This window comes from Neolamprologus multifasciatus, chromosome 20 (assembly GCF_963576455.1).
Source record: "Neolamprologus multifasciatus chromosome 20, fNeoMul1.2, whole genome shotgun sequence".
In the NCBI taxonomy this organism is placed as follows: domain Eukaryota; kingdom Metazoa; phylum Chordata; class Actinopteri; order Cichliformes; family Cichlidae; genus Neolamprologus; species Neolamprologus multifasciatus.
This window is the reverse complement of record NC_140458.1, coordinates 29,567,029-29,587,894: the sequence shown is the minus strand read 5'-3', so window position 1 is coordinate 29,587,894 and position 20,866 is coordinate 29,567,029. Positions and strand designations below refer to the sequence as shown.

The 20,866-nt window shown below is 40.8% G+C and overlaps 2 protein-coding genes across 3 annotated transcripts in view; one reads left to right on the top strand and one right to left on the bottom strand.

The window, feature by feature from the left end:
* The window catches only part of prdm16 (PR domain containing 16), a 174,166-nt gene extending 155,565 nt beyond the window's left edge, over nucleotides 1–18,601 (top strand). The window contains 13 exon segments of the mRNA XM_085147031.1: nucleotides 436–538; nucleotides 4,636–4,837; nucleotides 4,918–5,083; nucleotides 5,263–5,416; nucleotides 5,988–7,635; nucleotides 7,776–7,863; nucleotides 9,718–9,890; nucleotides 9,992–10,069; nucleotides 10,358–10,527; nucleotides 10,955–11,126; nucleotides 13,862–14,119; nucleotides 14,624–14,804; nucleotides 15,227–18,601. Of these exon segments, the coding sequence (XP_085003157.1) occupies nucleotides 436–538; nucleotides 4,636–4,837; nucleotides 4,918–5,083; nucleotides 5,263–5,416; nucleotides 5,988–7,635; nucleotides 7,776–7,863; nucleotides 9,718–9,890; nucleotides 9,992–10,069; nucleotides 10,358–10,527; nucleotides 10,955–11,126; nucleotides 13,862–14,119; nucleotides 14,624–14,804; nucleotides 15,227–15,361 (3,528 nt within the window). The 3' untranslated portion in view covers nucleotides 15,362–18,601.
* Nucleotides 18,602–19,813: 1,212 nt separating this feature from the next.
* Nucleotides 19,814–20,866, bottom strand: part of LOC146495218 (complement C1q-like protein 4) — a 4,590-nt gene continuing 3,537 nt past the window's right edge. For both annotated transcript variants that reach the window (XM_085147042.1, XM_085147040.1), the window contains exons 4-6: nucleotides 20,846–20,866; nucleotides 20,628–20,759; nucleotides 19,814–20,543 (exon numbers count right to left, since the gene is read on the bottom strand). The exon at nucleotides 20,846–20,866 is cut by the window's right edge and continues 63 nt beyond it. In XM_085147042.1, coding sequence (XP_085003168.1) covers nucleotides 20,263–20,543; nucleotides 20,628–20,759; nucleotides 20,846–20,866 — 434 coding nt within the window. In that variant the 3' untranslated portion in view covers nucleotides 19,814–20,262. The remainder of the gene's footprint in view (nucleotides 20,544–20,627; nucleotides 20,760–20,845) is intronic.

Here is a 20,866-nt window from a genome sequence, read left to right as displayed (position 1 = left end):
GCGTTTGTCTGGATTTCTTATATAATTTATTTCGGGTGTTTATTTATTTTTTAACAAGAGTGCAGATCACGTTTCCATCTGTAACAGAAACCAACATTTACGTATTTCCGTTCGTTTTATTTCACAAAGTTTGGGTAAATTTGCAATTAAACAAACAGCTGATTGTGTTGTAAAATAAAAGGAGGGGGAGTTTTTATGTTAGTAAAATGAATTGTTTAATGTTGGGAACAGATCAGAATCAATTATGTTCCAATAGGAGGATAATGTATCTTACTTTATATATTCGCAATCCCCCGTTACCAGCCATATTATTAGAATAATATTGGGTTTCACGCGGGCCCTGAGCTGCGACAGTAAATATATAGGGGGCCAGACTTATTAATCCTTTCCTGACCTAAGTTAAAGTCTCCCTTGCCTTTCTCTCTCTCTCTTCAGATTTATTATAAAGCTGTCCGGGACATTGAAGCAGGGGAGGAGCTCTTAGTGTATATGAAGGACGGTATTTTCCCTGAGGGATCCATGGCACCCAACCTACAAGGTAAGATTAATGCGCGTCATTAGCGCACGTTTTAAACAAACTCCAACCTGCATCCTGTGCCGCTTTCGCGGTCAACACACTCCATAACTGGAGGAAAAGACACCACTTCTCCCTCCAAGATTTTTTCCCTACTCAAGAAATGTGAATTATTCGAACCATAAATTTCCAGGATGGAATTAAATCCCGCATTAAAGCATATGGTTGAAGGCCGTTTTGGATCTGTCATTTAAAATAGGCTTGCCAATATAGGAAGGATACCCGTAAGAGTCTGGTCTGAATTGTGCTCTTTTACAATGCTGCAATATAATGGGCCTCTTTGCCTGAAATGCTGTATTAGGGCGTCAATTGGCACTTGTCATATTCCATCCTATGCGAGTAGAAATTTTCTGTTGACGGAAAGCTAAGATCAAACAGAAATTACTCGGTAGCCGTGCATATTATTAAGAACAAATTATGGGAGCAAAGGGAGAGAAAAAAACGTTCATAGGTGGAGCAAGAGGGGGAGATGGATTAATGGCATTTAGTCGGGAAATATTAGTTAAAACGTTGACTCGTTTCAACCACCTCAGGTCTTCATGAGAGTGAAAACCTTCAAACAAACACATTAGTGCTGGAAATGTAAGGAAATCACCATAAAACGGACTGACATCAGAACACTATTACTATCCTAAAAATGAAAATAAATAAACAATAGGGTGAAAATTGCAAGTCACGAGTTTAATTAGTGTCTCCCCGGTGTGCAACTTTAAGAAGGCTGTTGGTTTGAGACGGTTTACAGTCTACTTCCTCGGTCAAACTTGAATATACAGGTATGAGGTTTCCGTTACAGCGGTTTTTTAGGCAGTCGGCCTTTCTGATGGATTGTTCATTGACTTCTTTTCCAGTCCCCCCACCTCAGCAGCCTGCCATTGTATTGGTGTTCAGCAAAACAGTCTAATCAGGAGTTTCCATTGAGATGGCATTGTATATTTATGTTCGCTCACTCTGCCTGCCTGGCGTTTCTCCGTGCGTCCAAGCGACTTCTCTGTAGCAATTTCAACCCCTGGGAATCCCGTGTTCCGACTGAAAAGAAAGGAGGAAAGATGCCTCTGTCTAACCTGTTTAAGTTGTTTCGGTGTGTAATTTAATTAGTGCTTAAAAATAATGAAGAGAAAGCTACAAAGCAGATCAGGTATGATCAGAAGCAATTTTTAGATTGAAAAATTACCTGTCAGTTAATTGAATATGCTAGAGCTTGAAGCTTTTTTAGTCTCATTGTTGAATTAGTTAAAGATTATACACAATATAAATAAAATCGTTCCCTTTCTTTCTTTTAATACATTTCTGTGTATTTTATTATGACCTTTTCTTTAGATCTTGTGCCGTAAGTGCTTCGTTACACCTTCTTTTACACTGTCCTCTTGAAATTGGCTCGCATTTCAAAGTGCGTCACATTTCTAGGTGCTCTCATCCACCCTTCTCCTCTCTGACTGGGTAACCTGATTCACTGTACTCACTGCCTTTCAACCGTGCCCGCCTATGTCAGACTGAATATGTCCAATATTTTATCTCGTAATCTAACTTGGACAGCTGTTCACTTTTCCTTCAAACTTTACTTAAGCGGAAAAGGGTCCGTAGTTCCGCTGCGTTTTCTTTAAACATCTTGGACTTATTGTGCCGAAGTGCTGTTGTCAGGTAACATTGTTTTGTTGTGTTTCCAGTCTTTCTGGAACCACAGATGAAAAAAAGAAAATCTGATTACTGTTACTTGTCATTGATTAGAAAATTGTGGAGGGAGAACAAGATGTTCGTGAGATGCTGTGCAGTTCAACAGCTCCCCACCACTACCCTGCATGATGCACAGTTTATGCACAGGTCTCCGTGCCAAAGATGAAGGGGAGGGAGGGGGGATACAGGAGCAAAGAAAGCTATATTATTGAAAAGAAGCAGATTGACATGTTGTAGGAGTGTGTCAAAGATGGAGCACGCTTATACATGATTTGTTGAATTCATCTGCCTGTATGTATGCGCATGAGGGAGGCAGACAGAGAGAAAATTTCACCTGCCAAAATGTCTGTGTCAGGGCCAAAGTATTTGGCTTTGTGTGTTGTGTAAGAGAGAGCTAAGGCACACAGAAAAGAACTTGTAACATACAGATGGCTTAGTGTGTAAAGATGCTTACAGTATGTGAATCAGCAACACTGAAATATAAGGATGAGCAGCGATACAAAGTCATCTCACCGTTGTGATGATCGCATCTGATTTGTTTTTCCTGTCTCCCTGCATTTGTGCGAGCAAGGGAGTGAGGCAGTGGGGTTGAGCAGGAGTTTGGCAGCGCAGCTCTGTTCTCTGTGTCCAGCTTATCGGAGAAGGAATTTGAAGTGGAGGACTTGAGGAGTCCCCTGAGACCTCACCCATGCTCCCAGATTAGCTGCTAAACTGCACATAATTGTGACTCCCTTCGTCTCCCAGAGAGCTATTAGTCTCCACTTTAACCTCCCCACCCCCCCCTCCACAAAACCCACACAAGCCAGACTTGCTGAAAAAAACACAGGCACACCGAAATGCACATGCAAGTACCTTTGCATATGTGCATCCTAACATTCACGTACACACCTGAGTGTCCTTTTAGGTGTTTCCTTTCATCTTTTATTACTTGTGTTCCTTTTCCTAGAGGGTACTTGAAGGTCCTTGCTATATGAACCATGTCTTTATTTTTTATTTTTTTGTCCAAAATATTTTCCACTCTTAAATGTCACAGACAAAAATTATTTTGAGTTGTTTGTGCTGCAGAGGCAATCATACCCAACCCTCTCACAGTAAAATGCTCGCTCCCTGTGAAATACGTCCACACAGTGGTGTCAAAGTGGCTAGTTAGTTTAGTGTTTGAGCTCTGTGTAATGGTCCATTGACCAGAAGGTCATTTATCCTTTTCCCCAAGGTTAGACACATTGATGTTGCTACACTAATGCCCTTTTAATGTGTCCAAGAAGTTCCAGCTGGATAAACGGCCACATGCAGTAGAAAGCAGGTGAGCCATGCACTGTAAGTCATTTTGGATAAACTCATTTAGTGCAGCTTGAATTGATGGATGGGTGTGTGTGGCATGTTGGGACACCTGGGGGGCCGACTCAGACGCTGGCTGCTTGGGTCATGCCAAAGAGGGTATGGCAGGTTGGCGCTGAAATCACCATGGGGTCGGCGCCACCGTGGCCCTGCTTACCTCTGTTCATTTTGGCTCATTTTGGAAACATAAGCACACTTAAACAACACACACTCGTGCGCGCGCACACACACGCGTACACTTGTTTATGCATTTGCACACAGACACTCCGCTGGGCTTTCCCCTGATCTGTTGAACTTGGCGTCGGACTCAGGAACTTGCTATTGAAAGAGCTGGTCCGAGTTTTATGCATTTGACCTTGTTGGTGAGAAGTATTGTAAAGGTTATCAACATGGAAGGGGAAGACCAGCCCCTATTGTTTCCTCTGTGCGCTATTACACCAACACTCTAAAGCAAACACTTGTTTTAACAAGTAATTAACAGTTTTAATGACGGTTACATTTCACTGCTAATTGATTTCCATTTTATGGGGTTGCTTTTACCATTTGTTAAACCTGTCTATACAGCTGTGACTGAAGCACAAAACAGGACGAGATTCTTCTTTTTGCTGAGTGTTATTATCAGTTTTTATCTTTTTATACATTTTAGACATTTGGTTCTGCATCTCTGCCAACATGCACTCCTCAGGAGTTAGTATACTAAGATGCAAATAAGCTTATTTTGCTTGCACATTTTGATATTGTGTTGAATCTGAAAAATGTTGTCTTTTTTGCACAGATTAAAAGCACAATTAATTGTCAGCGAGCTTGTAGGTGGTCTTAGCTTGTAATTAAAATGTTGACAAAGTTGACAAAGTTACTAAAGTTACAAACTTACAAAAACTAATTATTAATCATTTCTATTTACTTAAGAATTCCTACATCAAAGGTTATGATGAGAAATGTTTTTTTTTAAATACATACCTCTTAGTTATGTACATGTTTGATGTATTATTCATATAGAAAGCTGCGTTGTGGCTAAACAAACCCTTGTGTATGGGTGTGTTTGCGTGCAGACGAGCAGATGTACCGCTGTGAAGACTGTGATGAGCTGTTCTCCTCAACACTTGAGCTGCGGCGGCATCAGAAGTATTCGTGCTCCAGTGCTGGCTCCATCTTTGACGCACTAAGAGACGACTTCAAACAGGAACGTGAGGACAGCGATGATCCTGTCCATGAGTGTAAAGACTGTGAGAAGATCTTTCCCAATGAGTACAGGTGAAGTTCAGCCCATTCATTGTGCTACAAATGTGATTCATTGACCAATTTGCTGATGAGCTTGTGTTTTCTCAATCAAGTCTGGGACAACACATGATAGTTCACACAGAAGAGAGGGAGTACAAGTGCGACCAGTGCCCCAAAGCCTTCAACTGGAAGTCCAACCTCATCCGTCACCAGATGTCACATGACAGTGGCAAGCGCTTTGAGTGTGAAAACTGTGATAAGGTACAGCATACCCGCCACGTAAGTTGTGCACAGGACACACAGGCTTTATCTGTTAGTAGTTCTTTAAGAAGACAAAGAAATGAAAAGTCTGCTTATGTTTTTACAAAATACAAAAAGGGGAATTTTGTGTAATTTTTTTAGCATTGTTAGTCATGGCATACCTTGCATTTTTTTTATACACTTGTTTTAAATTTCAGGTGTTCACAGATCCCAGTAACCTTCAGCGTCACATCCGCTCTCAACACGTGGGGGCCCGCGCTCACACATGCCCTGAATGTGGCAAGACCTTTGCCACCTCGTCAGGCCTCAAGCAGCATAAGCACATCCACAGTAGTGTCAAACCCTTTAGCTGTAAGTAAGGGCTTCGGAAGTAAATGATCACCTTTTTCATAACAATTTATTTATTTGAGACTTTTTTTTCCTACCTCGTTTAACCTCACTCATTATCCAGTCTCTCTTTTTTTTCTATGTACACCAGCTTGTTTGCAGGCACAAAGGTCGTATTTGCCCTGCAATAAATTTCATTATACAATGTGAATAATAGATTTGATCTGGTTACCTAAACTCTTTTTTGTCAAACTTAAAACAACATGACAGTGCTTAAATTGGAAATGGAGTGTTTTACAGTAAGGGGGGGAAAAAACAGCCCTCACATATGTATTTTATTTATTTTATCTGTTACATGTGTGCAGTAATTATTTGGAAGTAAAATATATACAAACTAAATCAAGACCACTTTTTTTCAGATTGTGTAAGTTACCCTGTCCATACGAACCAGCTCCTTCCTTTCCTAAAACCTTTTTTTCAACAGCCGTTTACATTGAAATGTTAATGTTACTGTTGCTTTGGTATACAAAGTTAGAGACAGTGTTAAAACTGGTTTAACTAGGCCCTGGTGGGCTGCGTCTTTTTGTTCCCCCAGGCGAGGTGTGCCACAAATCCTACACCCAGTTCTCCAACCTCTGTCGCCACAAGCGTATGCATGCTGACTGCCGCACCCAGATCAAATGTAAAGACTGTGGGCAGTTGTTCAGCACTACCTCCTCCCTCAACAAGCACCGTCGCTTCTGTGAGGGCAAAAACCATTATGGCTCTCCAGCAGGGATGTTCAACCCTGGCATCCCCATGAGCTCCAGCCCAATCATGGCTAAGGCTAAGTCCCACCATCCCCACCTTTCTGGTTTAAACCAGTCAGGTTTAGGCTTCACTGACTACTTTCCTTCCCGACCTCATCCTCATGCTGGCTTGCCCTTCTCCCCAGGACCCCACGGCTTCCCATCCCTCCCACATGGTTTCCCAGGTATTTTTCCCCCGTCGCTATATCCACGACCTCCTTTATTACCGGCCAGTCCACTGATAAAGAGCCCGCTGAGCAGCAGCAGTCAGGAGGTGAAGCTCCCTCAGAGTCCTCTAGATGCTCCTCCATTGTCTCTAGTTAGTTCCACAAATGGCAATGGTGTTAACAGTTTGAGTCAGCACGAAGACAAAGAGAAGGAGAATAAACTGGATTTGTCTTCTAGTGGAGAAGCCAAACCAAAATCAAAGATGGCAGATATGTCTGACGGTAGTGACCTTGAAGATGTCAATACCACAAGTGGGACAGATTTGGACACCACCACAGGTACTGCTTCAGGGGACGGCTCTGACCTGGAAAGTGATGGAGAGAGTGAGCGTGAGAGAAGTGGTAAAAGAAGGAAGCCATCTGGCACTGTATCAAGCCAAGAGGCACACCAGTTAGAAGACACAAACCGTGCATTGATATCAGCCATGTCTAGTTCAGGGAACCTGTCGATTGATCGTCCGTTTCTTGCTTCTGCATCGCAGCACTCCTTCTTCCCCCCACCCGATGAGCAAGCCCTCCCGCCCACAACCACCACAAATTCCAATGCAGCCACCACTGATTCCATAAAAGCCATCGCTTCTATTGCAGAGAAATATTTTGGTCCAGGTTTGATTGGACTTCATCAGGAGAAGAAGATGGGTCCACTGCCCTATCATTCCATGTTTCCCTTCCAGTTCCTGCCCAACTTCCACAACTCCCTCTACCCTTTTAGCGCTGATCGAGGTGCTCTCAATCCTAGCATGTTTTTTAAAGCAGAGCCCAAGTCGCCTCGTGAGCAACTGCACAAAATGGTTTCTAGTTCCCCGGCAGCTCCTGCTCCCACAGCAGAATCACCGTTCGATCTCACCACGAAACCCAAGGAGGCCAAGATAGCTCCTTCAACACCAACAAACACCTCAAACCCCAACAATAGTACTGGGAGCAGTAGTGGACATTTAGCAATATCTAGCAGTGAAGAACAGCCATTGGACCTCAGCATTGGCAGCCGGAGCCGAGGGAGTCATAATGGTGTGCCAGCTGAGCCACATAATCGAAAGAACCACATCTATGGAGGTGGAAAAGGGGTCTCAATCAAGGATGAAACTCCATCTGGTTTTCCACACCCTCATTCACAGTCTTTGCACCAATCAACCATCACCCAGCACCAGCAGCCCCAGGCACAGCCACACCAGCCACCACCACTGCACTATGCCAAGCCCTCAGCATTCTTCATGGACCCCATATACAGGTATTTCAGCCCGGATTACACCAGACACTTCCACAACCAACATCAAGGCGTTTTTGTAGATGCATTGAAGAATATGAGGTTGGGCATTCTAGATGATGTTTGACCTTGGTACGTAACCCTCTGCCTTGATATTGGTCCAGCAGGGTGGAGAAGAGGAAGCTACTCGACCCGGTAGGAGCTCTGAAGGACAAGTTCCTCCGGCCCTCGCCGCCACTCTTCCATCCCCAGGTACATAGTGCACACATGACCTAGCTTGGTTTGAGACTATTCTTTTTAAGAAACAGTAAATGCTACGTGCACATTAAACTGAAAGTACACCAAGAGACTAACAAGCGGGGGAATTGACCGGCAGGTATTGCATACAAGCTGATTATTCCCAGATAGTATTGACTATTATTTTCAAACTATGTATTATGTGAAAATACCTCACTCCTGCCTCCCACGCTGCTTAAACCTGAATTGATAGGACCCAAGCGCCATCATTCCAAAGTGTTGATGTTATTTTCTCAAGGGTTCTGTATGATTTCTTCCTTTGTTTACGGAATGGCGCCTGTGTACCTCGTCAGCTTTACCTTTTTTCAGAAGACACAGCCTGTTATCGCTGCCCTTTGATAATCAGTCACATTGTTCCACTGTCCCCAGACCTTCCCCACCTCTACATATCTTGATTACAAGCAATGATAGTATTAATAAAAGAGAGAATAATAACCATTTGAATTGTAACAAACTGCCTCTCTTGGCCACGCTAATCTTAGTTGTGGCATTGTTTCATGTAGTGGGAGCCCACAGGCAAGCTAATAACTCAAACCCCTCAGAGTTTTTTTTTTCTTTTTTCTGTGCCTGGCTGGCTGGCTAGATAATAACACCGTGTCCGTCAAGGACATCCTGTGTTTGTGTCCAGGAGAATGGGGGGCTCTCATTGGGGAAACGGTTTAATCTGACCTGGAAATCTGTGTCCTCTATCAACCGTGACTTTGCAATACACACATCTGGTGCACATGCAGACAGATACATTTACACATGAACATGCGTTTGCATATCTCACATGCGTGATGTCATATCGTTAGCCAGCATAGTTTTTTTTTTTAAGGTAAATTGCAAGAATTTTTTTTTTTTTGTATTGGTACCTTTTTTCAATTACCCTAAACCCGGGTACAAAATCTTAAAAACACGATGTCATGACAAGGCTCTAAGCATCAAACAGATTTCCTTTTCATCCTTTAAAATCGCATCTCATCATCTCGTAGATTGAAAACTTTTCGCAGGCTGCCCTGCAAAAACTTTTTTTCATATCTGAGCGTCTCAGCTGTGATCCTGTCAGTGATCCAAACACAATGCCACCTCTAATTCAGTCTCATGACAGAATCACCCCGCTCCCCCTCGCACCCGTTCTCAGACTGCGAATAAACACATCGAGACGGAGTGTCTGTCCCTGTGTCTCTCCCGTCCCGTATTCACTAAAAAAAGGAAGGATGTAAGCTGTTTTTGGCAAATAAACTCCTACATAACTAGCCTCTTTTGTTCACAAGCTTCTAGGGGGGAGGGAAGCGGCTATCAGTTGGGGGTATCACAAACTATATTGTATTGCTCCAGTCATGGCTCTTGAATGCCTCATTTAGCCGATTTGCAGGCTTGCAACAGCAGCTTTGGCAGAAGAAGGTAAGAAGTAGAGAACAAAGCATTAGTAGAAGCTGAGGTTGTACAGAGAGGGGGGCACTGGAGGAACAGTACTTGGGCATTTGTGAATGTGTTATAGGTCAAGGAGGTGACATGCCTTGAGTACAAACAACAAGGCTAACCTCTGATATGCTGCTTCCTCAAAGCTTCCTCCCTGTATCTTTCCCTCACTCCCTGTTCTTTCTTAAATTGTCCCTTTGTTTTCAGTGCTTTCTTTTCTGTTTTTAATACGCATAAACATGCTGCCATCACGATGTAACACACGCTACGTGCGAAAAATTAAACTGCCCTTATAAACTGTATTACACGGTAAATAATACAAACTCTGGTTGAATTATTTTTATCCAGTTTTTAAAACATGAAACAAAAAATTTCTCAACTTTTTTTAATCTTCTTATTCCCTAGATGTCAGCAATGGAGAACATGACAGATAAGCTGGACGGCTTTGGAGCACTAAAACTGGACGCACCGCCCAATTCGCTGCAACACTCGGCCCATCCGCTGTTCAACTTCCGCTCACCACCACCTTCCCTCTCAGACGCCATCCTTCGCAAGGGAAAGGAACGCTACGCGTGCAGGTCTGCACCCCGTTTCATTTAAACTAGTTGGTGGATTATGTGCAAATGTGAAAGTGCACCATGCCGTATGCTCACTCATTCTCATTGTCCTTTTGCTCTAGGTACTGTGGGAAAATCTTCCCTCGCTCAGCAAATCTCACCAGACATTTGCGGACACACACAGGGGAACAGCCCTACAGGTATTCCTTTTTATTTTTAATTCAGAGAGTCTTGAAAGTTTCTGAAATACCCGTAGTTGACATATTTCCCTTTGTCACGGCTATTTTTCAAACCTGCCTTTACTTTGTTTGGTACGTCTCTTTCTGTGAAACTTCAGAGAAAAAACAAAGTGAATACTTTTAAGCAAATCACAAGAGCCTTAAGTGGTTTCTTGCTCAACTCAGCAGATAAATAATACATCTTTAGGGCCCTTCTCACTCTACTGCTCTTTCAGCTGACATTTAAATACCCCTGTTCTTCTTCGTCAGGTGTAAATACTGTGACCGCTCATTCAGCATCTCATCCAATCTTCAACGCCATGTCCGCAATATCCATAACAAGGAGAAACCCTTCAAGTGTCACTTGTGCAACCGCTGCTTTGGTCAGCAAACCAACCTCGATCGCCATCTCAAGAAGCACGAGCACGAGAACATTCCTGGTCAGTTTGCAACTGCAATGATGGCTGTGCGAACTTGTAATGTAGTCAATAAACAGGAGGTGTTTGCTTAGTTGATTGTTTGAATCCACTTTCACACATGGGTTACTGAAAAACTGTCAGAAAAATGTAAGAGCATAACTTATATAAAACCTTTTTGCTATCATGTTTATCTTCTACACAGATTTCTGTAAACATTTTTTTTCTGTTTGTCAAAAAAATGTCACGAGAGCTGTGCACGATCTTAGTGTTTAAATGTTAGTAATTGTTTGTTTTGCCTCTAATATTTTCCTAAATTAAATAACTGCGATGATCATCACACTAATGATGCTTGTGTGTCTTGGTATGGTATGTGGGCTGTCTGTGTGTGTGTGTGTCCATGTGTTTTTATGCATATGGATGTGTGTGTCTACATCTCTTTCCCCAACAGTGAGCCAACAGTCTGGGATGCTTTCCAACTTAGGAACGACCATCTCCTCGCCAAACTCAGAGCCAGAAAATCATGCACTTTTAGATGAGAAGGAGGACTCGTACTTCTCAGAAATCCGCAACTTCATTTCCAACAGTGAGATGAACCAGGCCTCCAGCTCCACGGATAAGAGGTAAGATGAAAACCCGCTCACAAAAATTATATTTGTACCATGATTCTCACAGAGATCTCCAGCGATTACTTTCCATCCATGTGGCTAACTCTTTTCTGCCAAGCTTAGATTCTCACCCGACCTCATCCTAAATTTAACATTAATCCTAACTACAGCAGAAAGAACTTGTCAGATGTTGTCAGGAATGTTGTAATGCATTTCCCTTATTTAGGACATCTAATCTTATGTATGAAAATCCAGAGAAACAAACAAAAAGTTTGTTCAGTTAAAGTAAACAGCTGCTCTTCTACATCTCTAGCGCCTTCCTCCTTCCCGCAATCAACAGTACAGACCCAGGAAATTGGTACACAGCGCCCCCTAGTGGCTAGAACACACTTAGCACCATTGCACTAAAATAAATGGAAAAAAAAAAAAGGTTTTCTTAATTTTTTACCTTTCATTTTTTTTTAATGTACAACATAATTGTAATTGTTCAGTATAACAATTTTCACACATTTTAGTTTCTTTAATGTTTAAAGTTTAATTAATGTGTTTGTGAATGTCATGCTCAGTTCTAAATACCCTGCAGACCAGTAGCACAAGTGATAATCCTGTTAGTTTTTTCTGCACTCTAAAAATTTTAAAACTTACTTTCAGTAAGTTTTCCTTACTGAAAGTAAGTTTTAAAATTTTCTTACTTTCCTTACTGAAAGTAAGGAAAAAGTTTTCCTTACTGAAAGTAAGGAAAACAGTTTTTTATTTAAAAAAAACAAACAAAAACAAAACAGGTTTCTTTTTTTTTTTTTTAAATATCCTCATAAAAATGGAAACTTCCTGCTTTAAGTTCTGAAAAGCTTTTATAGTTAACAGAAAAGGGCAAGAATTGTGTTTTAGGAAATAAAAGAAGGGCGATTTTCTGGTTTGCTCCCTTGCATTGATTCTGCCTTCGTCTCATTCTGGATTCCTTTCTGGTAGTCTCACTTTCTGCCTGCCACTTCCTCATTCTCCCCCCACACCTCCTTTTTTCTTGTCAACATGCATTATGTCCAAAAGACACAGTGGTAGTTTAGCCCCTCTGCCATCTGGGATCAATACCGAGTCTCATCCACAACAACCTCGTCTGACATTTTAATATCTGTAATTCAGACTAAGTGTTGTGCTTTCTGTCCTCCCACCAGACAGCCTGCTGTTTATTCTCCCTCTGAGTGACTGAAGTCAAATGCTGAACACAAACACACATTCATGGATGACTATCTATAATCACTCCTAGCTGCCCCCACATCACAGTTCCCCACCCCCTTCAAAATTCCCTTTTCAGCATCATAGCCAGTCAAAATAAAAGCGCCTGGGAGCCTTTATTTTTGTATAAAACTTTGACCTGTTTCCAAACTGGTGATCCTGTAGTTGCTGAGGCAGCACTGCTGCTCACAGGGTGGGACAGAATGAGAAAAGTTAGGGAGTATAGGTGTGCACGCATATTTTCAGCTCCACCACAGTGTGTAAGGACGGAGGGGTATCTGTCTCACCGTCTTTGGCTTGAGTTTTAGGTTTGGATAAAACTAGAGTTGGAGCTGCTCCCTCATCTGAGACCGGGCTGCAATAGCTCTCAGTTTGGACCCTAAGGGGGACTCGGGTTGAGGCATTTATCTAAGAGATCCACTGATGATTGAGCTCTTCCCCTATCCACTCACTGTGTACCCATAGCCCCAGTCTGCTAACACAAACACCCAACTGACGTGTTTAGACTAAATGACAAAACCCAGGGCCCCCTATGTCAGAGCTACGCTTCTCTCTCCATTCACAGGCATGTACTTTTTCCCCGCCAGCCAGCTCTGCAATTTGATTATGGTGATATTTAATCTAGACTGAAAGAGAAGAACCCCCCTCCACTCTCACAAAGTCCCTCTACCCACATTCACTCACCCAGTCTGCGTGACCCAATCCTGTCCCCGTGCACCCCTTCCCAGAGGTAACCCTGTCTGATTTGATAAATGTCCACTGTGTGGCAAAAAATGAAAGGGGTAAATTTGCCATCCCAAAGGAAATGATATCATGAGCCATGACATCGTGGTCTGGGGGTGATGGAAGCGGGGGAGGTGGTATTGGGGTGCAGGCTGGAAAATGTACAGATGGCAGGTCGTAATGGTAGTGTGCTGATAGCCTGTTTGCAGCCAAGCCATCATCTTCCTTCAGTCGTGCAAACTGTGTTCCACCACTACAAAGCGTTGAGGGGCATAGCGGACTTAGTCTGAGGTGGACCATGCCCTGGTCTGTTTGTGAGAAGCGGGTCAATTAATCATCTGTGGGCCATCGGAAAAGTCCAGGCAGACTGTCAGCACCCATGTTGTTTGTGTGGACTCGGGAGTTAGACTTTACATGCTGTCATTAGATTATTTTTGTTTCTCTTGCTACTCATGATGAGTCAGATCGTTAAAAGGTTAGGAAATGGTAACAGCCGCCCAGCCAGCCTCTATCTTACATTTTGATCATTTGTGGTAAAAAAGTAAATAAAATAAAAAAAGATCAGGAATTTACATTAGAAATCATATTTAAAAAAAATCAAACTCCCATTTGGTTTGTCTACATGTGTTTTTAACTAAAACCCAGGCCACTATACTGACCACGATTCAACTTTTCTGTGTTCCCATTGTTTCCCTCTGGCCCCTCCTGATTGGCTTGGGAGACTCAAACCTCTTTAACTCAGATGTCGCACTTCTAACATTTCCTCCCTGCTCTGACCTTTGATCCCTCCGCAGATCAGACCAGCCTGAGGAGGAGCACCCTCCCAGCCACAGTTTGTCCAACTCCAAGCTAGGTCTCCAGGGTCTGGAGGAAGAGGAAGAGGAAGTGGAGGGTGACGATGAAGAGGAGGAGGAAGGCAGCCTGACGGAGAAGTCGCACGACGAGGCGCCCGAGTCCCCGTCTCCTGTCACAACAGGAGTGTATGAGGAGGATGAGGAAGAGGAAGAGGCAGAGGCGGCTCCATTAGCGATGAGCTATGAACACACTCGCAGGTATTTGTCTGTTTTAAATTAGCAGAAAAGGTCCGAGTTCATTGACAAGATTTACCCCAATCTATCCCAAACAACCACAAAAATGTACAGCAAATGTTGAGTTTTAACAAAATTTGCAATACTTAACAATCTAACTAATGCATTTCCTAAAGAGCACTGTAAATCGACAAGGGCAAACAGGGATAACACGTGTACTAAAAATGTCCCCTACACAGATTCTCAAAAATGTAACCCAAAGTCAAGTGCTTTGATTAGGCTAGTTTCTTTAACTACTCTTTAAACTCTTCAACCCTTTTCTTCCACTTTATTCCTGCTGTCCGTTGATCCCTTTTATTAATCATACCTTTACTTTTCTCTTCACTTCACATTCTCCCTCCCCTAATTAACTCGCCATCTGTTCCATCCCTGTTTTTTATATCTTTCCATCAATTCTTTCTATCCATCCTCCAACCAACCCATCCACGCTGCCCTATTTCTTCCATCCACCCATGCTTCGGTGTGCAGGTGTATAGAGGAGGAGGGCTCTCTTTTGGACCTGGAGGCACTGCCCAGCTTTCCCAAGAGCTTGGATGGTTTACGTAAAGCAGCCAGTGACGAGCAGCCTTTCGATGTTAAAGACATTTTTAACACTTCGCTAGAATCTGAGGCATTGAAAGAGACATTGTACAGACAGGCTAAAACCCAGGTATGTGACTGGCTTTTGGATGTCCGTTAAAAGAGGGAGGGACGCGTCGCTGAGATAAAATAGGAGGAAGGGCAAAATATGTTCACTGGAAAGAAAGATCAGGGATGAGATGGATGCTTTCACATTTTCAGGAGCTAAACAGCACCTCTCTTCCTACTTTCCTATATCTTTGAATTTCACTTAACTTACTAACACATCACCTACAACCTTCTCTATTCGTTGCTGGTGTATTAAGTTTTAAAACAATTTAATGAAATTACAAGGTATAAAGTCATGAAATTCGAAGATAATCACACTTGAGTGAAACACCAGCAATCAGATGTACTGTAATCCTTTCATTTCTGGACGTGTCGTTGGACACAACGAAAGCTTACTGAAGTTTCTGTATTTTCCTAAAAATCATCCGTCTTCTTCTTTCACAGGCTTATGCAATGATGCTGTCTCTCTCTGAGAACAACCCTTTGCACGCGCCCTCCCAGAACTCTCTGGACGCTTGGCTGAGCATGGGAGGTGGACCGTCTGAGACGAGCAGCTTTCACCCACTCAACCACATCTAAGCGAGAGAGAGAGAGAAAAAAAAGGTGGGAGGAAGAGTAGGAGGAGGAACAGAAAGACTAAGTGGACATGAGTAGGGGGCAAGACAAAGGATGATGGAGAAGATTTCATTGTCATACACATTCAAGATAGAAAGAATGAGTTTGTGTGGATGTGTGTGCTTGTTTTGTGTGTGTCTGTGTGTGAGTGTTGTTAAAGAAAGAAGGGGAAGATTTTCCCCCAGGTGAAGGGTCTTGCAAAGACTGTCAAAGCGAACGCACTGCTAAGCTCCTGTTGATGTGAAGGACATGATGAATGCTTCTCAATAGCATTGAAACTCTGCATTACTCTGATCCTCCCCAAGTGCACAAGGCTTACCGCAGCACCACAGAGACCCTGCGTAAGGCTCTCACAAAGACTCTTAATGACTGATACGTCTCTAAAGTCTGTATACACCGCCTACTACAAACACTGCAGAGACATGCTGCATTGGCACTGCATGTCCACAAGTTGGCACTGTTTCACCAAGAATAGAGTGAGAGTGTTGACCGCCGTCTCCGTGTTTCCTCCAACCATGGGTGACTTATTTACTGATTTTGTTTCAGTTGTAACAGCAGAATCAACAATAGCGCCACACTAAATGTTACTTAAAGAATTGGCAGATACAATAGACTGTTGATTTTTTTATTTTTTTTTTGAAGAATTTTATTCTACGTTCAAATGTGCTTTCAATGAGTTATCTGGGCCACTAGCCATTGTAATTGGTTATTCAAACTTGATCATGCTGAAAATGGATTTAAATCATGTTCAGAAAAAAAAAATGAGGAAAGTCTTTCTCTGCTTGTTTCATTGTCATTTGTTAATTTTATTCACATTAATTTTTCTTTCCTCTTACACAGTATTGTTTCTTCGTAGGCACTGCAGTGCTTAATTGTTAATATAATTAATTTAGAGAAGGACCAAAATTGTATGATATGTCATATGATGTACAAATTAACCTAGATGTTCATAGGAAGAGTGGTATGTGCCAAATAACCCATAGAAAATGTTTTGTTCTCTGACAATCATTTCATTTCCAAGGGGCTTGCATTTGCTGTCATAGTTTTTTTTTGTTTTTTTTTCTTTCTTACTAAGCGCTTATATATTTGATTTCAGAAGTGTGTGTTTGTATTTATTTTTGGTTGTTTTGTCATGGCAGGGGGAGTGAAAATGAAGAAGTCATTTTATCCCTCGTTTCTTGTTGCTGAAGGAATGGTAAACTATCAGAACATGAGGGAGATTCAGAATCTCTGGTTTTGATGGGTTAGTGTGCCAAAATGAGAAAAAAATACAAAATCAAAACAAAAACAAAAACAAAACAAAAAAACAAAAAACATGAAATTAATTGATTTTATTTATAGTGAAATATAGCTGTAGTTAGTCTTAGATCCTATTTGGCATTGAAACATCCTGCAGTGTTTAGCCTTTTTATTTCCTTGTTTTAGTTGAAACATTTTACCCAGTAGGCTGAATGTGTCTTGTTCAAAATGGTTCAAGTACTAAAGGGGGGCAGGCTTGGACAACCTTCGTTATGGATGTCATGAAAAGGGCATTACATTGTTACACTATTGAATCTGAGTATTTTCTACAACATCGAGCTCCCCCTTTCATCTGTTTGAGATTTAATACATGTCTTATAACCAACAAATACTGTTGTTTTTGGGTTTTTTAATGAGTTGTCCAATTTTATACGGTCCAAAATTCAAACGCACACAGCCACAACTGCACGAACATGACATAATCACTGACTATTTGAGAAGAAAGACAACAACTCATTAAACCAAAAGAACTGATAAAAACAAACCACAGAAAGTATTAAAACGGGCATCGTAATTCTGCTGGATGGGGAAAACCGAAACACTTGATAACTTCTTAATCTAAAATTCTTCTTCTGAGGTCATACTGAAAACTCATTCCATATGGTCTACAAGGTAGCTGTGCCGTGGAGGGGCGTGAGTAATTTACTGTAGATAGCTGCAAAAAGGTGGAGCGTGGGCATTGTTGATCACTGTTCCTCTCCGCATACTGGGACTTTTCTAACTAGGCCTGATGCTGTATTTTGAAAATAGCACTTAAATCATATGGGTCCAAGCCAATAATTGATCATGCTTAGGTCCCTGAATGTTAGAACAGATACATTTGGTTTCACTTTCACTAGATGGGCATGTTGTGCTCAACATGGAGAGGTAAGGATAACAGAAGCACTGTAATTTTTCTTCATGACAGTAGGTGGTAGTGTGATGCTAGGACTGCTGCATCATCTCAGTTTTCTAAAGACAGATGTCTTCTTTTTATATAATTCTACTGAATGAGATTCAATTCATGGTAAATGCATTGCTTTCCAACTTGTGGTTACAAAATGTAAAGACTTGGGTCATTAAGTTTAAGGTTGACTGTTTGTAGTAATTCTTGTCATGGACTACTGTAATAAGTACGCGCTGTGTAAAGCAAAGGAACTGAAGGCATAGAGGTATTTCATTTTGTCAGCTTCAGAACGTATTCTGGCAAGTGGTCACTGAAATATGTTTCAGCAAAATAGAAGATGGTTGCTGTTTGCCCCCGCTGTTACAGGAGAAAGTAAAAAATATACATAGTTTCTTTTTAACTGTATAGTATTTTAAAGAATGAAAAACATGGTGCATTTGTCTGAAGAAAAAAAATCATTGAAAAATATGGGTTTAAATGGATGGTGCTTGTTTTGTTAAAATCTGAGTTGTATATCGCCTCTGTTATGTTTATTGAAAGCAAACAAAAAAAAAATTATTGTGCATGACGTGTTAGCAGTCATAATGATGTCCATTTGTGAAACGTGTATCAAATCAAAAAAATTAAAAATTAAAAAAAAAAGAAAAGAAGGAAGAAAAAAAAAGAAATTCGTAGATGCACTTATTGTACATGTGGTTAGGTTAGTATGTTTGACTTCAACTTCTGACTGCCTTACAGATGTTTGGACAGGTGGTCCCGAAAGACTTAGAAAAGACTTGTCAGAGAAGACATAATGAAAAACAATAAAGGATTGTTGGATAATATTGAACAATTCTGAAATTGCAGTTCTTTTGATGCTTGTGATTATTGCAGATGTACTTTAGAGAAATTTCATTGAAAAGATATGACTCTGATGTTAATTCTGTAGAATAGCAATGTATACCAAATGTAATCTTTCCAATGCTATGAAGAATTTATACATGAAATTGATATGCAATAAAACCTGTGTGCTTTTTAAATGAGTCCTCCGTTGTTTATTTGTGGGCTAGAAGTGCCTGAAATAGTCACTGCTCAGCAAACATAGGTGACAATGCTTTGAGCAGTTTCCCTACACCCAAAGCAGCCACTCTAACCAGTTCAGTCCTCCTGTTTGTGAAGCTAAAAGAGAGTGAGAGGCTGAATTGAGGTCTGGTGTAAGATACTTTCAATAAGGTTTTTTCTAAAAGAGCATTTTTGCTTCTTCCTAACAGAACTTACACACCGTATTATTTGCCTTGACCTTACTATGTAAGTCCCTTTAAATTACTTATTTTGCTCATTGTGTGAAAAATATTGAATTTAATTATTATATTGCTATAGAAATTGTTTTTTGTCATAAATATAACCTTCTCACCTTTAACCCATGGAAATAAAAAAGTCGAATTAAGTGTTGGATGTCCAGCCAATTGGGCACATGGAGGAGATTAACTTTAAAAAAAAATAAAAAATAAAAAATATTGTAATTCTTCCCAAATTGCAGTTTCTACTGATTAAATTGTGTTTAAGAAATGGCAATTTCTTTTGTAGTTGTTGAGGTCAAACAAAAATCAAAAACCCTTTTAGATTTAGATGTAGTTAAAAGTGCAAAACTACTGGGTAGAAAGAAAGATTTGATTGACACTGTCGTGCCAGTAAACAAACACGATCTACATGAAAATGTAGTCAGGAGGAAACATTGCCCAAAGGTTCACACTCAATAATTTATCACCTTTTGAAGAAAAATGCAGTGAGCTCATCACCCAGCAAAGTGTGGAGGAAAAATGAAACAAAAAATCATAATGTAAGGACATATTTTGTTAAATAATCTTTTACATTGAGGATTATATTAAGTCTTGGGTTGTTGTGTTTTTTTTTACCCAAAATCCTTCTTATACGCTATTGATTTATTCTTTGAAATTTAGTACATAAATAATTCTACATTTAGGTTAGGATGTGTTTTAATTGAGCCATTAACTCAGTTTAAACACAAGTCCAGCGGGATTGGAGGTGAATGGTACATTCAGGAGAAATGTGTTCTGTGATTTGAGGTCCAAGTGCAAGATATGATGTTAAGAGTTGCGAAAATAGAGCCAGACTATGGATTTAAAAGCAGTCGGTATCAAAGTCAATTGCATAAAAACTTTAAATAAGAAGTAAGCTAAAGGTGTAAACTCTGTGGGACATTGCAGAAGTTTTTCATGAAGTTGAAAAACTAAAGTTAGCTATTTGTTTAATTGACTGTAAATCGACAAGCAAGGGTTTAAAACAGTTACAGTTACAGTAATGCCTAGCTTTCTTTCTGTCTTTGCTTTCTAAGGGAATAGATTGTGCTATATTAACATGGTTTTATAAATCACAAGGTATTTACATGTGCGTAATAAACTAAATTTGTGTTTAAGTTCTGGGTCTGATACTATTCAACTTTTAAAAAAAAGTAGAAGAAGAAGCAAAAGCAAAAGAAAACATTTAACCCAATCTCTCTTTTTAAAAAATAAAATTTGCCAACAATTAAATAAAAGGCTAAACAAAGTAAGAAAACATGATGATAGTTTACATATTCATACTTGTGCCTGCTCAGTCAGCTTCATATCTAGAAAAAATGCAGAGTAACTAATACACTGGTAGAGTGTGCTTGCACAGATATCTTAGGCTGTTTTTCTTCTCACATGGGGAAAAGCAGATGTCCACTGAAGGTGCTGTGCCGATTTTCATTGTCAAAAATCCAAGCACCATTCCACAGTCGCAAAAACACCACATCTCCTACCTCTAATAGCAATGTGACACCATTAGAAGAACTGACTGAATGAGAACTGCTCGAATGTTCGTATGCAATAAAGATGTGCTCTCCATTCTTGACCAACACAGCCCCTGAAGGATGTGAATGATGTCCAAATACGTAAAATTCAAAGTGGTACGCTCCTCTTACTGGTGCAGTGAAGGAACCTGTGGGACATTTTTAAAAATTTAAATGGAGTAAACATTGTCATCAAATCAAATTAATTCTAAAAAATGTATGTATTTGAGTACCTGTGTGTGAATTATAGGCATTTCCAATATTGGAAACAACATATTTGAAGACCAGAGGCATGTATGTGTTAAATGGTCCAATATTTTGTGAGCCTGTGCCTAACAAAGAGGCTGAGAAAGCCACACGTTTGACTGAGAGAGAGAGAAACACACGTGTTAAAGTGACTGATGTTCCAGTAACCGTTTCAATAATGAGATTGTTTCCTTTTTCAACAAACCTTCTGCTTCTCTCTTCAGGA